General features: G+C 36.4%; 1 protein-coding gene across 2 annotated transcripts in view; it reads left to right on the forward strand.

Annotated features, from left to right (window-relative positions):
- Positions 1 to 19,665, forward strand: part of NLGN4X (neuroligin 4 X-linked) — a 183,469-nt gene that overhangs the window by 39,125 nt on the left and 124,679 nt on the right. For both annotated transcript variants that reach the window (XM_032679611.1, XM_032679612.1), the window contains exon 3: positions 15,746 to 16,587. In XM_032679611.1, the coding sequence (XP_032535502.1) occupies positions 16,116 to 16,587 (472 nt within the window). In that variant the 5' untranslated portion in view covers positions 15,746 to 16,115. The remainder of the gene's footprint in view (positions 1 to 15,745; positions 16,588 to 19,665) is intronic.

Raw genomic sequence — 19,665 nt, forward strand, 5'->3', positions numbered from 1 at the left:
TTCCATAGAAGTATCAAAAATGAGGGAAAAAAACCCAGACAGTTATATTACAAGTTTATGTAATAATGGTCAGTCACTTGAAAAGTTAGGTGATGAATAATTAGAGGCTTAACATTTTTGTTGTTGCTACAGTTCTGCTTAAAGAAGATGGACCAAATGAACTAGAATTAGATATTTTAAAGGCTACTGAAATAGTTTTTAGTTTATATTTTTCATTAATTATTAATGAAATAGAACTAATTGAGTGGAATGGTGTGAGGCTACAATACAATGTTCAAACAATGGCAGAACTACAATCTGTTTCCATTAGAAGCCATCAAAACTAAGAAGTGTAACAGTAAGGTAATGAGCTTCATAAGGGTACAAGAAATTCAGATCTGATATGTTCAGCATAAACTGTGTATTAATTTGAGAGCAGAATTCATTAAAAAGTATGTATCTGAAAGACAAATCTTTTATGACAGTACAGAAATTAAGCAATCTGAGTTTATTAATTTACAAAGCAGGTGTTCTCAATAGAAGAGCTTGTTAAAGAAAACTATGAAAATTGGAGCTGGGACAGAGCAATCACAACAATTACACTATTAGATCACTCTCTTGGCATCTTCATTGTCTTTTGGAGTATGGATTTTCTGTGCTTTTAATTGTTAGTAAACTGGATTCTGAGCTTGTTAAATTTAAATATTACCACAGTATGTTATGAGTTAACTTTAAAAAAGGGAGTCAAAGACTTAGCAAAACTTTTGCATGATTATGGTGTTCTGGACTGAAACATCTTTTCTTTTTTTGAAATGACCTTTAGTTAAAACCAAAATGGAACTCATTCGATACAGAGTGTTTTTTCTGTGAAAAATTTTGTCATGGAGAATTTAAGTTAAATCCTTAGCTGAACAATTTTTTCTTATGGTTGTTTACGGTTTATCATTTGAAGTGTATATTCTGGAAATCAGTAAAATCAAAACAAAATTAAATAACTCAGAGTTTCTGGTAGTGAAAACTTTTTTGTTTGAAATGTAAAATATGTAATCTCTATTGCCAGAATATGGGAACAACACTTACAGTTTTATTATTAGCAGTGTAGATATCATGTCCAGAAATACAACCATCTTGGTGCAAGAATTCAGGAAAGGTAATTGCTACAAATATGCTGAAATTCAAGGCCAGAGAAATAACGAACTCCTAGATGGTTATCTTCGATGCCAATGGGAAACAATATTCAATTCCAAAAAGAAGTGATTAACAACTTGCCAAGGTGATAGCTGTATCATCCCTTTGGGGGGCAGACTTCAAGGAGAGTAGCAGCTGTCTAAACAAAAGCAAAAAGATATTTGATTTGCTTGTTCCAAGAATCAGTAAGAAAACTGCTGAATAAACATATGTGCACTTTCCCATGACTTAAAAATTTATATACAGCTACAAGCAAGACACAAGACTTTCAGATGATGGATCTTTTTCTCTCATGCCAAGGAAGGCATTGTGAAAGGAATTATTTTGAAGAACAAAAGTGTAAGTCAGATCACACAGGAATTACTGACGTATCTCCAAGAGGAGGTAGAATAATCTTCTTTTCTGTCAAAGGGATTTAATTGTTTGCCCTGACCTCCATCTGTTCTGTTAATTGACCACATTAGTTTGTGGTATATATTTTTGCTTGGTATTATGTTTTATTAGTGAGATATCTTAAGATGATATAATAGTAGCACACAGGAAGCTGTAACTCCTGCCATGTGACAAGGTACATTTTTTCTCAATCCTGACCTTAATCAGTTGACTGAGGGCAGGAAAAAATAGATCAGTCCTCCCTATTCAGCCTGTCAACTGCATATTGTCTTATTTTTTTTCTGCAATATTATCCCATATGGAAATGATTGAAGGCAAAAAGGAAAAAAAATAAAGATAGAAAACCAGAAATACTTTACAAAATAAATAAAATAAATTCCCTTTACAAAATAAAAATCAATTTTACATTGATTGATTGAATCAATATACATATAACTTTTCCTGTATATCTTACATATATATATATAAATATGTGAAGAGACAAAGGGAAGCTAAAAAAAAATGACCAGGGAGAAGAAAAGAGTCATAAGAAGGAATTATGATTTGGAGAAAAGAACAAGCTAGTGGTGTCCACTCTAGAAGAAAGATTTGAGAATTAGAAAGGGACTGAGAAGGCTATGTGCAAAAGAGGAAAAAAGGACATGTTTTCAAGCAGGGGAGAACAGGAATAATGAAAAAATGTGTTAAATAATATGATAATGATAATATTTCATGTGTCTTATTAGAAAGTCATTCATAAATGGTACTCATTGGATCAAAAAAGTCCAAAAATGGGAAACACATTTTTTATAAATAAATAAACCCAATATTTCTAACATAATACTCTTTTCCCACAGTTTCCCACTCTTTTTCTCTCAGTTCTATGTTAGCAAAAGCTAGTATTAGGTGAAAATGGGGAAAATGGATAAACTTGTTCACTGAGATATAATTTTACATTAAAGAAGATATCATGTAGTGGTTTTTGAAATAAGACAGAGATGGCTGTGGGAATAACAATAATAATAATAATAATAATAATAATAATAATAATAATAATAACAACAACAACAGTAATGAAAAAAGGGAAGGATAAAACTAATTGAATGATAGGCAAGAAAATACCTGAAGTTTAGACTAAACTCTGAATACTGAATTTCTTCCCAATGGATGCTACATCATCTTTGATAAACTATCGGCAGAACTAATGAAAGAACAGACAAAAACTGTTAAGAAACTTATAGTAGAATAAGTTCTTTGTGATTTTAGTCATGAGGACTTGGTTCATGTATGAAAAAATTGGAAAGTTACAAGTTTCTTAACTTTGTGGCTATAGAGATAATTCTGTATATATTGGTAAGAGGTGAAAGAAGGAACCATCTCGCTACAGCTCGGTTCAGAGGGTTAGCTGTCTAATCTAGGCTGATGACTTGGGCTCTTTAAACAGAATCTGCAGGATGTTTTCATAGTGGTTGACTTCAACTAATATTTAATGTGAAATACCTGTGTTACAATAGGAAGAGTTGCTGCCTGAAATGTATGTGTCTGGTATAGACGGGATATCTGACTTTTTCATAAACAATTAGTGAGATGAACATGAGCTTTAGTGATGTTTCCAAGACAGAGAAAGAACCTTTTCGTGGTGCTAGGCAAAGATGAAAACTTACCAATAATGGGAGTGGAAGGATGAACAGGATGAGAAATAACAATTTCTGTCTTTGTTATTGTCTTTCCTTTTCTACTCAAATACAGCTCTATACACTACAAAGCAGATACAATATATTATGTTAGATTTCTGAAAACCCTTTGATGCAAGAAAGTATAATTAACTTAATGTGAGATAGCTTTGAAGTTCTTCATGTAGTAGAATGATAGGGGCTGTCATGTAGATGATTTTAAGAAATTTTTTTTTTTTACCTAAGAGAAAAGCATTCACTTATTATTATGAGATTTCTCTTGGAATTCTTAGAAGACCATGACAGATGATTTGATTTTTATCATTTGGGAGGGTGGGATTGGAAATGGAGGACATTTTTAACTGAATAGCAAATTACCTGCAAAATATTTGATTTCTCTTCCAAGCCTAGCTTTTCTGCTCTTCCTCATGCATGTTTTGGCAACAAATAGATAAAATTAAAAAAATAGCGATTAAAAAAAACCAAAACGACACTAAACTCAAGTAACTGCCATCAAGACACGTTTTTCAAGCTTACATGTGTATGAAATTCTTCTTAGCAGTATATCCTCTTGCTACCTTGTGTAACAGTTTTCCAATTTGCTTTTCCAAAGTATTGGAATTTCAGAAGTCTCTTTCTTAGGTTTCTACATGTTGTTGTTGAAGTCTGCTTAATATTTACCCAGCTTTTATTGTTTTGCAAATAAATCTCACTTTTGCTGTTGTTGTTGTTGTGTACATCTTCTCATATTACAGGTTTGTCACTATCTGATGTGAGATGACAGTCATATTTCATTAATTTTCTAGAGGAACATACCCTCTATTTTTCCCCTCACTTTCCATATTTAAGCAAAAAATGTACATTACATAAAAGTAGGCACAGTCAGACTTGGATTTGAGGCATCCATCAGTGAGGAGGAAAGATATATTTGATTCTTCCCATGCTGTTATGTTGCTTAGTAAATAAAATGGTCCAGGTCCTGTTCTCAGTCCCTGAGCATACAAAGCATAGCAGAGTTTGCATCTCTATAGCTCAAGTCTTTTGTACTAAAAAAAACCCAAAACAACTGTCTGTTGAGGAATATCTCTGTCCTGTAGTATTACATGTTTATGCATATGTGTTGGCTGGAAGGTATGAATGCCATGGTGGGACAGTGCCAGTGTCCATGCTCTAACCTCATTTAATTCACTGCTTAGACCTAAATTCCAGTGCTTACTGCACTGACCTGAAAACAGCATAATGAGATTTCTGTATTACAGATATCTGTATTACAGATATTTCTGTAATATTACAGATATTTCTGTAATATTACGCTTAGCTTTTAAGGGGTCCACATTATATGATATAATTCACAGGTCCCGGTGCTTATGTCAACTAGAAAGTTATGAATTTCACTCTTCATTATAAATTCAGCATATACAGGACAGTAAGCAAAGTATATGCCACAGGCTCTCTTCTAGGCAGGCTTTTAAGATGTGTTTGCTGGGGAGAGGGAAAGGCAGTAGGCAGTATAGGAATGGTTGCCTCATTACTGTTGCCTAAGATCATAGAATCAATTAAGTTGGAAAAGACCTCTAAGGTCATCAAGTCCAACTGCTAATCCAGCATTGCCAAGTCCACCACTATACCATGTGCCTAAGTGCCACATCCACGTGTCTTTTAAATACCTCCAGGGATGGTGATTCTACCACTTCCCTGGGTTGTATGTTCCAGTAAATTCCACCACTTCCCTGGGCTGCGTGTTCCACAACCCTTGTGGTGAAGAAATTTTTTCTAATTCTTGGTGCAACTTGAGGCCATTTCCACTCATCCTATCACTTCTTATTTGGAAGAAGAGACTGACCCCCACCTTTCTAGAACCTTCTTTCAAGTAGTTGTAGAGGGCAATAGGTACCCTCTTAAGCTTCCTTTTCTCCAGGCAAAATGATCTGAGGTCCCTCAGCTACTCTTCATAAGACTTGTGCTCCAGCCCCTTCCTCAGCTTTTTTGCTCTAACAGCACTGATCTAGTGAGTGATTCTGGTGATCCCCTTCTTCATAACATTTTGTGGAGACTTATCTTGCTGAGACATGCTCTCTCACTTTTTAAATATAAGGGGCTCAAGTCAGTGCTTAGCAGGTGAAAGCCCACTAAGTGAGGAGGAAGGGAACGGGAACAAAAGCTAGAGGACATTCTTCCCTCATGCTGGTGAAGTTGTCTGCTTTCTAGCAAAGAAATAAAACCTAAGGGGAAGATCAAATTGGTAAATTTGATGATGTCTTTACTGATAGCACAGTAATCTCCAGTCACAATTTTTATTTTATGAAATGATTCTCCTACAAACTGCATAAGGCTTGCTTGAAAGTGAAAATACATGTCCAGGGGAGTTTGTACTTTATAGGAATGCAATGTTACAGTTTTCTCATAGTCCAAGGGTGAGAATCTCAGAGCAAAGTCTTTTGGTTTAGGATTGACAATGCTTCACATAGTCCTTATAGCCATCACAGGCTTACTTGAAAGCTAATGTTTGTAACTTGAAAGACTGATGATGTGGGTTTAGACTTCTTCAAGTTAATGAGGGCAGTCACTCAACTCTCCCATTTCCAGAATGAGTGCATAATTGTGACATTATCATATGAATGAAGGCAGTATCACCACCTGGTAACTGAATCAGGTAATCCAATGAAAATGTCATGCCTCTGTCTCCTGTGTACTTCAGTTCTAGGAATTTGTGTAATAAAGCAGCAACTTTTTTTGGCCATATAATAGATTGATGGGGATGTGTGTATGTGTGTGTTGGTGTGTTCACATGCCCATCTGGTTTAAATTTTCCGTGCTTTTCCCACCCTGGTTTTGGTTATTGTAACGTTTTTAATGTCTTCTCTTCTGAGACTGGAATGCCAACAGGAAGATATCAAATTCTAATTATTAAATAGCTTCAAGAGATCAAATTGCCTATCAATCAGTCGTTTAGACAGTTTCTCAGTTGGTTCAGACAAGAGTTTTAGTTTCTTCCATCCTTGACAAGGGAGTGCACATAATTCGATCCTGAAGACAGAGATGACCGAGACCTGTAAGTTTCTTTGTATAATATTTAGATAAAACCTGTAGATCCCTTAAGAATTTTCCTTTTCAGTCATTTGACGTGGAGAAGAGTTAGACTCATTCCATGTTAGAAACACTTTTTTAAAGGTCTTGCAGTGGTATTAGGTAATGAATTCAGATTTTTTTTGAGGATTTATTCAAATTATAAAGGCCTATTCTGTAAACCTAATAAAATGTATAAAATAGAGATTTTTGTATGCATATTTCAATTTTTTTTCATATTCATAAATTAGTAGTTTCCTCCAGGCATAAGAAGTTTTACTCTACAGGAGCTTTTGCCTTACAGAAACTCAGAGCTGAACAGCCTGTTTCAGATCATGATCTTTTTCTTTTTGGAGTAACACAACTGAATTTAAGAAAACAGAGGTGCATAAAATAAACAAAGAGAGATCCAGAGTGTGTTACATTTCTTTTACAAGGTCATGTCAGAAGTAAAAGCTGGAAATAAAGCCAGCATTTGTGCTAGACTGTACTGATGTTACTTTTTGTACATTTCCCTAACATATTTACTAGAAGAGTAGTATTTTCTTAAGACTTTGTAGCCACAATTAGACATTCGAATAGCTACAGTGTTCATTCAGTCATAGGAAGCTTAAATTCAGATCGCGATTTGATCTGAGTGGAACACACCTTTGGTGTGTAAACCTGAAATTAATAATTTCAGGTTTATGTTGTAAGCAGTTCATGACATGTTTTTTCTTTCCCAGTATTAACACCTCATATTTATTTACAAGCTTTATCAATTTATCTCAAGAAGCAAAAAGTATCATAAAAACTGTCTAACCACTGAAATTCTTCTGTAGTTCTTGTGTGCAATAGCAGTTGAAATTATAGTTCAAAAGTCAGTGAGATAAGTACAATGGTCTTAACTGAGCATTTCCCGTTAGTCTTCGGTCCTCCTGGCCATAAAGGTTTTTTTTTATAATTTTAAATACAGGAGTAAATAAGGGAAATCATGGTTGTGATTGTTCAACAACCACCTTTTATAGTTAGATCCAAACAGCTGATTTTTTACAGAATGCTGAAGTGTATGTCTTGGTTTTTTGTGGAAAAGGAGTGATGATCACGCTTTTTCTTTCCCTCCACTTGGTTTTAAAATTGTTTTCATTATTGAGAGAACTGCAGTTTTCAAAAACAATGCAGGCACCACACAGCCTTTTCTTATAATCCCATCATTCTTTTTGATAGTGTGAGACTTAGAAATTCAAAGCGTGGTAGCTGCAGGCAAGAAGCAATGATATGAAAGAAATGTGTGTCCATTTTCTGAAAAGTAAATGGTGATTGTAATTTCTAACCTGAGGGATCTACTGACACTGTCCAAGCCTATCTGAGAGACTCGGAGAAATTCACAGAAGGGTAAATGCATCATGTTATTTGAAAACAAAACCCCAAACGTCTTAATTTAATGTTTGTATATAATTTGTATTGCTTCTCAGGCTTTATTTCCGTATTAAAAAAAAATATAAATTATCCACGTTTTTCTTCTTAGTTACTTCTAACTATACAACTAAGATACTTCAGGATCCATAGTAATGTTTGTATGGTTGGCATTTATTTTCACTTTAAGGAAGGATACATCACAGTTCTTAAATATGCATCGCTTTGCAGTTTAAACGTTAAATCTTCAAGTGATTTTTAACTGTGAATTAATAAGAAATACTTCCAACCTAAATAATTCTGTGATTCTGTGATACATAGTTCAGATACTCATACTCGTCCCTAGTAAAGTTTATAATGCTAAGTTAATGTCACAACCCACCGGTAAGGGGGCGCGATGTTTGCTGTAAATTCTCCTCAGGCTGAACAAAGACACAAGACCACGTGTCAGGGAACTCTTATGCTTTATGGTATAGTTGTCTTCCTAACTCTGCTGACAAGCACAATATTTAGACTCAAAGGTATTGGCTAATATGCCTTTAAATTTATACGATACACTTGAGTAAGTTCCCAACTCCCCAAACAAACTCCTCAAGATACTGGCTCAAAATGCACAACACACAACCAAAGATGCTGGCTAAAAAGCCACAACACCACTACACAAAGGTGCTGGCTTACAAGCCACAACACACCTCCACAATCTCCCCACTCCCACAATAAAGTTCAGTAAGGAGTATGGGCTAGATTCTGACAGCCATTCTTTTGCCCAGGCAAAGCAAGGGACGAAAACAGTATATCACCAGTCCTTAGATGCCGTGTTGGTCCTGCCGTGGGGATGATCCGGAGCTGGAGCAAACCAAGAAAACAAAAGAGAAAGAGAGAGGAGAAAGGGGGGGGGGGGGGGCAATCTGGTCCCTTTTATAGTTAACCTTGTGCATGCTTTTCATGTAAATTAGACTATTTGCATGTCTTCTTGAGGTGTGAACAGCCAGGCTTTTTCCAGAAAGTAAGCTGACCATGCGGATTGAGCACTAATCTCAAGAGAAGAAGGAAGTTGGCTCAGAACAGTGCTGCCCCACCTTCATGGGACCTTTGTCTCCAATCACATTTCCTGCAGCAGTACTCAGAATGTTTGAGGCAAAACATGCTTAGATCTGGTCCTTCTCTACTGTTAGAATTATTATAAGTTTGGATTTTTTTTGTTTTGGGTTTTTGTGTGTGTCTGTGTGGTTTTTAAATAATAATTTAATAATACATAATTTATTCCTATTGGGAAAATGCTTACAAAAATACAACAAAATACACCTTCTATTTGGAAAAATAATTTCTTGTAAGACTCTGCTGCATGTTAATTTGAAGCCAGACATTGCTACAGTTACAGTTCTGAGATTCAAAAATAGCTATGATTGGCCAACTTCGGTAAATAACCTTCCCATCAACCTTGTAAGTAATCCAGTCCAGAAACTGCAGATTAGTTCATGATTGATGTTCCTCTGTGTTATTTACTATGACTTTGTCTGACTTTAGTGAATGACTTTATGTAGGATGAGGAAGATTGAACTTTAGTTCATTTCAGTGTATCAAGAAAGAAGTCCTAGAAGCTCAGAAAAAAATGCCTAAAGAAATAATTATTGTGGGGTTTTTTTTCTTTTTTTCTTTTTTTTTTTTTTTTTTTAATTTGCAGGATGGTAGACAAAACCAGTATGCATTTACCGATATTTGAAAGAACAGTTTTTTTGTTATTGAACAAACATTTGAAATCAGACACCATTAAGAGGGTGCAGGACTGGTTAGGAGGTAGAGGCACATTTAAAGCTGTCTTGGGAAGAGCTTTTACAGAAAACAACTGTGTGATTAGATTTCTGCTAATATTCCAAATTAGTTATATGTATTGCTAAAATTAATACTGTAGGCCTGTTCAAATAATTCTATGCCTTGGGTAGTTCATATTTACAGTATCATACAACTACATTAGTTTATTATAGAGCTTTATGTATGTTTAAAATATCATAATCTTTTTAATTACTTTTGTTTGAAAACAAACACACAAACACATACACACACAAACCAAACCAGCAATGAAAAACCAAAAAAAACAAGCAACCATATATTCACTTTACTTAATAACTTTCAAAATTATATATTTCTAGTGGACAAAGAGAACAGAAAGAAGAAAAGATACAGTTCATATTCTTGACAAATGAAATATTTTTAAATGCATTAACTGCTGTACAAAATATCAGTATGAGGAGAATCTGAAGTTTTATTGATTACATTATTTTTGTTCTGGTGACTAGGTGGCTATTCTTATGTTTCAGCTAGTAAAACTGACTGTGTGCTTTCAGAGTGTATGTCTAAATAAGGGGAGGTGGGTCTTTAACCCTGAGTCTGTATTGAGGTCAAACCTATGTACATGCCAAAAACCTTCCCCCAGGGAATTTGAGCAGAAGGAAGGACTAGAGACTGAAGGTGGTCGGTGACTGAAAGCTGAGGTGCACTATTGTGCCCTAGTAGTTTTAGATAAAGTGTAAGAAGCCTTAGGATATCTGTGCAGTCCTCAGTCTCCTTAGCTCGTAAAATTTATATTTCTGTTTGGTTTTCTTGTGACTTGTCCATGATCTGGACAAGCAGGTCAAAAAAACTTAAAAACCACTTTAGTTTGCTGTTCTACACTGGAGCAAAGAGGACTTTTAAGCCATATCTTCTCTTTCCCCAGCAGGTACAGAATTATTATAAAGCTACTGACATAATAATCTCCTCAGGCTGAAAAAGCAATAACTGCAGATCCTGGAAATCATCAGTTTAGCCCTGAAGGCCTGATTCATAGACTATTTAAACATCTCTGAGAGTGGCTTGGGGCACAGATTTATAATCAAGTACAAGTGGTGTTTCTAGTAAATGCACATCCATGTTAACTGCAATCTGCTTTTACTTCAAAGGCCATAAATATCTCATTAGTCTCAAATTACACTCTGACAATAAAGAAATCATGTATGAATGTATGTGATTTCAGATCTTCTTTGACTCTTCTCTGTGTGTTGTGCTGTCAGAAGTTGCAATTTTAAACTGAATCTTTTGATTTGGATTGATTGGTTTTGGTTGTTTGAGTGAGTGATACTTCCAACTAGGAATTTTTGCAAACAAGTTTGTATATATTTTTCTAAATTTAAAGCAGTAAAAAAAGAGAAAAAGTGATAATAAATAAAGACATTAAAAGTACATTTCTTCCTGTAGATTCAGTATATAAAAGTATATTCAATAGCTGACTGTATACATGTAGATGAATACTGGTTTTGATATAATATCTAAAAAACTATCTAAAATTTTCTATTTAAGGTTAATCTTTATTTGCAACTTTTTACATCTTCCAGCCTTTCTAATGTCATAGTTCACAAATGAATAGGTAGCATGCCTTCTTCCTTACCTCTTGATATTCTTACAGAAAATTATTCTGTGTGTTTTTGTGTATGAATGTGTATGCATTTTGTGTGTGAAACTAACCTTATAAAAATGGTATTGTTTTTAGTAATGTTCATAAACTGAAAAGTGGGATACTTTCTGCCTAACTGGGCAGAAATCCCATCCTAAATGGGATAATTTTGCTTTACTTGCAGCAGTCTTCCTTCTTTGCTTCAGTCTTTGATAACAAAACCAGTTGTCCTAAAGGATATACAGCTTCCAGAGCTGAAAGTTAGGGCACCTGAGTGAAACCCCCATAATCCAGGAGCAAATGGTTAGTGACCTTCTATAGCCAGTTAGACACCCACAAGTCTATGGGCTCAGATGGGATGCACCTGAGGAAGCTAGTGAAAGAGCTTGCCAAGCCCCTTTCAATTGTTTACCAGCAGTCCTGGTTAACCTGAGAAGGCCCAGTTGACTGGAAATTAGCAAATTTAATGCCCATTTACTAGAAGGGTCTGAAGGATGACCCATGGAAGTACAGGCTGGTCAGCCTGACCTTGGTTCTGGGGAAAGTTATGGAGCATATCATCCTGACTGCCATCACATGCCATGTGCAGAACAACTGGGAAATCAGGCCCATCCAACATGGATTTAGAAGGCAGATCCTGCTTGACCAACCTGTTCTACTTCTATCACAAAGTAACCCACTTAGTGGATGAGGGAAAGGCTGTGTATCTTGTCTATATAGACTTCAGTAAACTGTCTAACACTCTTTCCCACAGCATTCTCCTGGGGTAACTGGCTGTTCATGGCTTGGATGGGTGCAGGCTTTGCTGGGTTAAAAAATGATTGGATGGCTGGTCCCAGCAAGTAGTGGTGAATGGAACTAAATCCAGTTCACAGCCAGTCACTGGTGGTGTCTCTTAGGTATTGGGGCCACTCCTGTTTAGTGTCTTTATCTATGATTTGGACAAGGGAAATGAGTGCATCGTCAGTAAATTCTCAGATGATCCTAAGTTGAGTGGGAGTGTTAAACTCCTGGAGGGTAGGAAGGCTCTGAGAGGGATCTGGAGAGGCTGGATTGGCTGAGGACAGTTGTATGAGGATCGATAAGGCCAAGTGTTGGGTCCTGCGTCTGGATCACAACAACAGCCTTGGGGAAGAGTGGCTTGAGAGCTGCTGAGCAGAAAGGGACTTGGGGGTGCTGGTTGACAGCCAGCTGGACATGAGCCAGCAGTGTACCCAGGTGGCCAAGGACAGTGGCATCCTGGCTATATCAGAAATAGTGGGGTCAGCAAGACAAGCAAAGTGATTGTCTCTGTACTTGGCACTGGTGAGGCTGCACCTTGAATCCTGTGTTCATTTTGGGCTCCTGACTTCAAAAAGGACACTGAGATGCTGGACTGTGTCCACAGCAAGGCAGTGAAGCTGGTGAAGAGTCTAGAAAACATGTCCTATGAGGAGCAGCTGATGGAGCTGGGGTTGTTTAATCTGGAGAAGAGGAGGCTGAGAGGAGACCTCATTGCTCTGTACAACTAACCAAAAGGAGGTTGGTTTTGAGGTGGGAGTCAGTCTCTGCTGTCTTGTCCCAGGTGAAAGGATGAGAGAAAATGGCCTTAAGTTGCACCAGGAGAGGTTCAGACTAAGTTAAAAAAAAATAAAATCACTAGGAAAGTGGTTAGGCATTGGAATAAGGTTAGGCATTGCGCAGGAAGGTGTTGGAATCACTGTCTTTGGAAGTGTTCAAGAGGTGGCTATGGGGATATGGTTTAGGGGTGATTATGGTGATGCTAGGCTGTTGGTTGGACCAGGTGATCTTGAAGGTCTCTTTCGAACTTGTGTGATTCTGTGTAATACTGTCTTTGTAAAACAATTTTGTTTGTGAGACTTCTGTTTAAAGACTTATTGTATACAGTGGTCATACATAATTTATTACTTATGTAAACTTTTTATATGAGACCTATTTACTAAGAAATTATTAAAAATGATCATCATTTAACTGGTGAAACTCAATAACTTTTAATAACAAAAACATTTTACAAAAGTGAGTTTATTCTGACTTATCATCTTAAAATTGCTTTTTTGTGATATTTATCTTGGCTGTGTTAATGCACTGATCATTATGTGCTATTTATGTCTTTGCACTGGTTGGCAAAGGCTGCGGGTCTGTTACAGTTCAGACAGTGGAGAAATCTGATTATTTACTGCGTATTAGCCAGTGATTTATTTCCGTATGGATTCAAGATCCTTAAAATCTAATATCTATGTGTGCAAGAATCAGAAATGCACACTTTATGTATGTATGCTTCTGTTAAGGTACAGGGGGAAAATAAAATACACCACATGAGTGGATTTAATACTCACAAAACTAACTTTTGTTGTTCTTACTTCCTAGATAAAGGAATAACAAATTCAGTTGCAGGTCAATAATAAATTTTTCCCTTTTCCTGTCCTTTCACCCTATTCAAAATGATGACATATAACCAGATATCCAAAGCCCTGCTGTAATTAGTGCGGATACATACTATTTAGTAAGTCATATTTTTGACTGTTGTATATTATCTCTACTACATCAACTGAGGATTTCCACTTTCCTTCATGTTGTCATTTTTTGCTCTCTCCATGCTGATAATGTGTTCATTTTTGTTTATTTGTTATTCTCATTTTCTTTTCTTGTTTTGTTTCTTCTTTTTTCATTTGGTGTTTGCCCAGACAATTTTTTTTTTCTCTGTCTGTCTTTTATCATCTGAATCACTGTCTTTCCTTCCACCTTGTCAGTTTTCTTAGCACTTTATTCCACACTTCTTAAAATGTCATTACAAACTTCAGCAGTGTGGGCATCAAGGGAGTAAGATCTGTTGCTTCTCCCTGAGCACAGGTTAAATCCTCAGTTGGAAAATCTGATTTGTGCTGCATGGTCAGAAAGTATGCCAAAGTCAGAAAGGGAGACAGCAAGAGGGAGCAGGTAGTTCAAATCAATCACCTGCTACTGATTTCAATTGTTAACGACAGTAGCAGAAATCAGAAGGGAAGGTGGTTCTTGACCAGGAATTTCAGGTGCCCCATAGCTGGCTGACCACTCTGAGTGTCAGGGAGCAGCTGAAGCAGGGCTGCCCCCTGAGGGAGGATGGCCCAACAGCTGTGGGCACTGCAGTGCTAGCAAGGCAATACTCTAAACTCTTAAAGCACCACATTGAGGGTGGGTTGAGAACAGGGACAGGACCCTACCATGACCCAATGTCATAAGGCCAGGCAAGGTGAGGAGTCAGGTCCAGGGTCGACCTGGGGACCCAGTGAGAGCAAGATCCAGGCTGGGCATGGGGATGGGCACAGGGCTTCCCGCAGCATAGCTCAGACAGGGACTGATGGCCCTGGTGGTGTCCTTGGGGACACAACACTTAGATCTGGTAATGACTTCTTCAGAAATGGCACTCAAATTGCAAGTCCTAGTGAAAATGTCAGTAGAAATTTTGGTCCACCACAAATAATACGTGTGTGATATTTTCCTGACCTCTGGTGTTCAGGTGTTCAAAAATTTTATGGTAGGAGTGCTAAAATGAAGTCATTGAAGAATTCCAGGAGTTTTGAGAAAATGAAATATCTTTCAAAATGCTTCCCTTGTCAGAGTCCTGACTGAAAACAGGACCAGGTAGTTCAGTTATATGAGTTTGATGTATAAATGTATGTTGATCCTACCAAATATAAGGGATCAGTATTGGTTTCCCATAATACGGATTTTTTTACCTGTGCAGTTGTCTGTGGTTTTGAGTTGAATAGTGGGTGAAAAGGAACTTCCTCCTTTCTTTGGGCAGGTATAAGAATGTTGATGTGTGTTTATTTGTACTACTTGTAGTGGTTAGCATATACATGTAAGTGACTTGTATCTCATTAAAAATTAACAGAATTATTGTAGGAATTGCCTTCTGTCTAAAAATAAAAATGGGAGAATGCAAGAAGCTAATGTTATGTAATTGTAACACTATGTAGGTCAAAATCTGACTTTCAAGAGATTGTATCACACTTTTTTTCTTTTCGTTTTTCCTTGTTCTGTTTGTCAAACATAGAACAAAGAAAACAGATACAAAACCAAATAAATTTGTATCTGATTTTGACTAACTGTTCACATAATTGATTTGAACTACTGTAATGCTATTCCATTAATTGGAATTTCTGCATTAGATGAACATAAATTAGGATGTCATACAGAAAAGAAGTCATGTGAAAAATACTCTATAGAAGTCATATCCTAACAAAGAGAGATTATCCAATACAGGAGAAAAAAACAATGAATGGTTCCTGTGGGAATGCAAATATGCTCAAAAAGGAGATTCCATTTATTTAGGGCAGAAAATACCCTTAAGCTAACACTTAAATGTGATACCCTTCCTGAAAGCAACAATGTTTGGCCTGTGGTTTGGTTTGGAAGCATATATAAAAGCACAAATGTTTGATTTGTGGTATAACCTCTCACAAGCTTATGGCTTCTGTTTCAGCTCTCTTACCTTACCTGTCTTTGGAAACGCATAACCATGATGTCTAAAATTCATAAAACTTTTGTGGGCCTTGATGTGGAAGGAGTGTGTGAATATATTTTTTTAAAATTTTATTTTAGATTTATGCCTATATAAATTTCTCTCTTGATTTAAATTGCTTATTTTCTTTGGCCACAGGCTGACTGAGTGGGCTGGACTTCACCAGAAGGAGCAATTTCACTGGGCAAGTGGAATAACTGCAGATCTCTCGCCACGCAACTTGCTGGGAAGTGCTATGCGTTGCCAGGATTAAGTCAACGCTAGAGTCTGGGATGGGCCTTAGGGGCAAACACTCCCTTGTTTCTTCTGATGTTGGGATTTGTTTACAGCCAGTCAGCTGAGGCACCTACACACATCAGCTTTTGGTTTTTTGTTGCCTGAACAAGGTTACATTTTCCCTTGCTTCATCTCCTTTTGATGACTTTTTTTATTAGTTTGCATTTTCCTTGACTGATTAATTTTCTGCTGGCTGTGGAAAAAAAGAGCCCTTCTGATGTTGATTTAAATAATGTCGAAACCAATGGGACTCCTATGGCTGCCTTTGATCTTCACCCCAATGTGTGTCATGTTGAATTCTAACTTCCTCCTGTGGATAACTGCACTGGCTATAAGATTTACTCTCATTGATGGCCAAGCACAATACCCAGTTGTTACTACGAATTATGGCAAAATACGTGGTTTAAGAACACCTTTGCCTAACGAGATCCTTGGTCCAGTGGAGCAGTACCTGGGTGTTCCTTATGCCTCTCCTCCAACTGGAGAAAGGCGATTTCAGCCCCCGGAGCCACCGTCGTCTTGGACAGGTGTCCGCAACGCCACACAGTTTGCTGCTGTCTGCCCGCAGTACCTGGATGAGAGGTCACTGCTCAACGATATGCTGCCAGTCTGGTTTACAGCCAATCTGGATACTGTGGTGACATATGTTCAAGATCAAAATGAAGACTGTCTGTATTTGAATATCTATGTGCCCACAGAGGATGGTAAGTACCCTGAGGACCACACTGCAGCACGCTTACGAGTTCTATACATAGGTCTTTAAAGCAGCTTGCTGAGTTTCCTCCATGTTTTATCTGTAGAAGTGGATAATGCTCCAAACATGCATTAAAAGTAATACTTTGCAGGCTGATTATGCTTGCAAGAATCTCTCTCGTTTCAGTGCAACACCAATCCACAATTTCATTTGCGGGCAGGGGCCAGGGTGTGTAAGCCAGCCTTCAGTTTATATCTAAAATACAGCTGAGTATCATTCACAAGAGAGGAAAAGGGAAATAAACGTTAATGTGAAGTAACATATTTATTTTTCCATGCATGAATGGTACAAAGATAGTGTTATGTACTAATTTTTAAAGGAGAAATTCCCTAATTTTTTTTCCTTTAGTTTTATTATAAAACCTCTGGACCTACTATTAAGTTTGCTTGATTTTAATGGATAATAGAAAGTTGTTATAGTAATTCAGTCAGCAGGGCTTTTTTTTAGGATTTTTTATCTATGAAACATTTCACTCCAACTTATTTTTTTTCATTCACTAAATTTAAAATGAAGTAAACATGATTTTATTATGCAGAGCTGAACAGGTAGCCTTAAACTTTTGTCTGTTTTATGCAATCCTTTTTCAAGAGGGCTGCTTTAATCCGCTTTCAGCAGACGAAAAGGATGAACACAATTGGTAACACAGAACTCTTTGAACATTTACATGATCTCAATCTTCAGAATTGTAGCTTTATGGCATGATGAATGTATCTTTGGTTGTTCTGAATAGTATTGCTTCCTACAGGCAAGAAGACCTGTTTTCATCAGGCCCCAAATGAGTTAAGCCTATTTTATATCACAAGGAAATAAAAAGTACTCCTGGCAGTTATATTTAATATTCTACTAAAAGCCAGTTCTTTCAGCTACTTAGAATGTAGTTACCGATGCATAACATGACAGATTTCTCCCAGATATGCAAATCTCTTCACTTTAGCTGTCTTTAATTTACATAACCAAAGCATTGTTATTTCTCAGTAACCATACTCTAAATATGCAAATTTTGTATTTTGATTATTATAATCCTTCTGCCTTGATTGGCTTCTTTACTCAGAATTTCCAAGCTGTGTGCCAGCAATAAACATACCGCCTTCTTTTCCTGTTCTCATCAGCTGAAGCAAAAACTTGAAAGCTAAAAATAAAGGGGTAAGGTTTGGGAACACTCGGAGCTTTGCAAAAGTAAATACTACCAAGCTGCTTAAATGAAAAGTGAAAGAAAAGCTGTGTTTATGGGAGCTCTATGTGAACATGTGTGTGTGTTCATGTGTGTGTTGTGCGCATGTGCGCGTCGATGAAGGAGCAGATCTTTTTGACCCAGTTCTTTCCCTCTTCCAGTCTCATTGCATTCCTTCTCACTCCTTGGATAATAACACAGATAATTCTTTTCCAAATTTGTTTATATTCTGGATTTTATCCTTCAGCTTTTAATTAGTCACTAGGGTAAGCTTGCCCTAAGAAAGCATTCTGGGTTAAGATTTTATTTGTTCTCACTGAAGGAATATCAGCTCTGCTAACTCAGTCTTATTTTAGAGTCCAGTTTTAATAAATGTGTACATTACCCTCATCTAACAACAAGAAGTTTCATTAATTAGTTAAGGAACACAGGAGACTGGACAGGGAAAAATATATATGAATGTCTAGGAAAAGAATGTTTGATATCAGATGGAAAATAAAATTTCATGGTCTGAATGACTACCAACCTGAAACACTCTTGCTTCTATTTTTTTTTAATCTCCTCTTCAAACTATAAACCCATGCATAAAAGAATATGTAGCTGAATAATGAGAGACAAGGTTTGATGTCAGTGATAAGCTGAAAACAAGACTGCTCTTGACAAGTGTTTTTAACAGGTTCCATTGCAGAACAAGAAATTTAAAAATTCGTAAATGGAGTGAGTACACGATGTTTTAATTGTATGCCGTATATTATGTCACTAGTTAAATATAACTCAGTGTGACTTTTTTGGTGAGGTAAATAGGCAGTCATCTGCCCATAAAGATGCTTAAGGGGAACTGACCTACAAATCACATCTCCTAAGTTAGCATGTCTCCAAATCATACTAAACATAAATAGCCTTAAATTGTAGTCCATACAATCTGATTAAACACGTTATGCTTAATTATATGTCTTAGTTGGCAAAAATAAGTTATGTTGTTATGGAGACAGACCATGAAATTAGTTTTTGAAGCAAGATCTCGAAGTGAGTGACTTTGAATTATATTCACATTTTTAATTCTTTTTCAAATACAGATTGATTTAAAAGAGGTTTGAAACTGTTTTGTGTCTAGAAGAAAAGGTGGCTGGAATCATCCAAACCTAATTAATTTTCTGATTGTGGAATTTAATCTGAATCATATTATGTGCCTTTTTTTTTTTTTAACTTTGGTGAAAAGAACAGATAAACAACTCTAATGAATTAACTATGGTCATATGCAGTGCTTGCTTCAAGTCAGTTCTGGTGAATAACTAATCAAAATGCAGCTCAGGTTTGGGGGTTTTTTTGATTGGTTTTTTTGGTTGGGGTTTTTTTGTCACTATATAACATGACCTGATTCTTATCACTTTTGTGGTTTGGTCAAAGAGAACCAGATTTTGATCATGTACTTTCAATAAAGAAGTGAAGAAGAAATGCACACATGCTTTCATCTGATTTCAGAATTGCTTCACTGGAATCCTGCCACTATAAACTAATGGAAATAAAGAGTAGAATTTAATCTCTTTAGCTAGGTGATAAGTTTAGTTATTTATAATAAAATAGTTTGAAATGTTGCTGCTTTTTTCAGAAAAAATACAGTGAAATTAAATGACTTCCTTAAAATAGTTCTACCTTCTAGGTAAAGAAATTAAAAAGCCCTGTTACACAGTGTGTGTCTGTATTAATAATTTCCTTTCTTTTGACCCATAGGATTCTGCATTTCAAATGTCAAATATCAGCAGAATCCTGTCAGAATTTTCCGTGTTGAAGTGTTCTTACAAAACAAAAATATATTTGTTTTTAGGGGCTTTTATTTTTTCATTTTTGGTGAAAATA

This window comes from Chiroxiphia lanceolata, chromosome 2, assembly GCF_009829145.1.
Source record: "Chiroxiphia lanceolata isolate bChiLan1 chromosome 2, bChiLan1.pri, whole genome shotgun sequence".
NCBI lineage: Eukaryota > Metazoa > Chordata > Aves > Passeriformes > Pipridae > Chiroxiphia > Chiroxiphia lanceolata.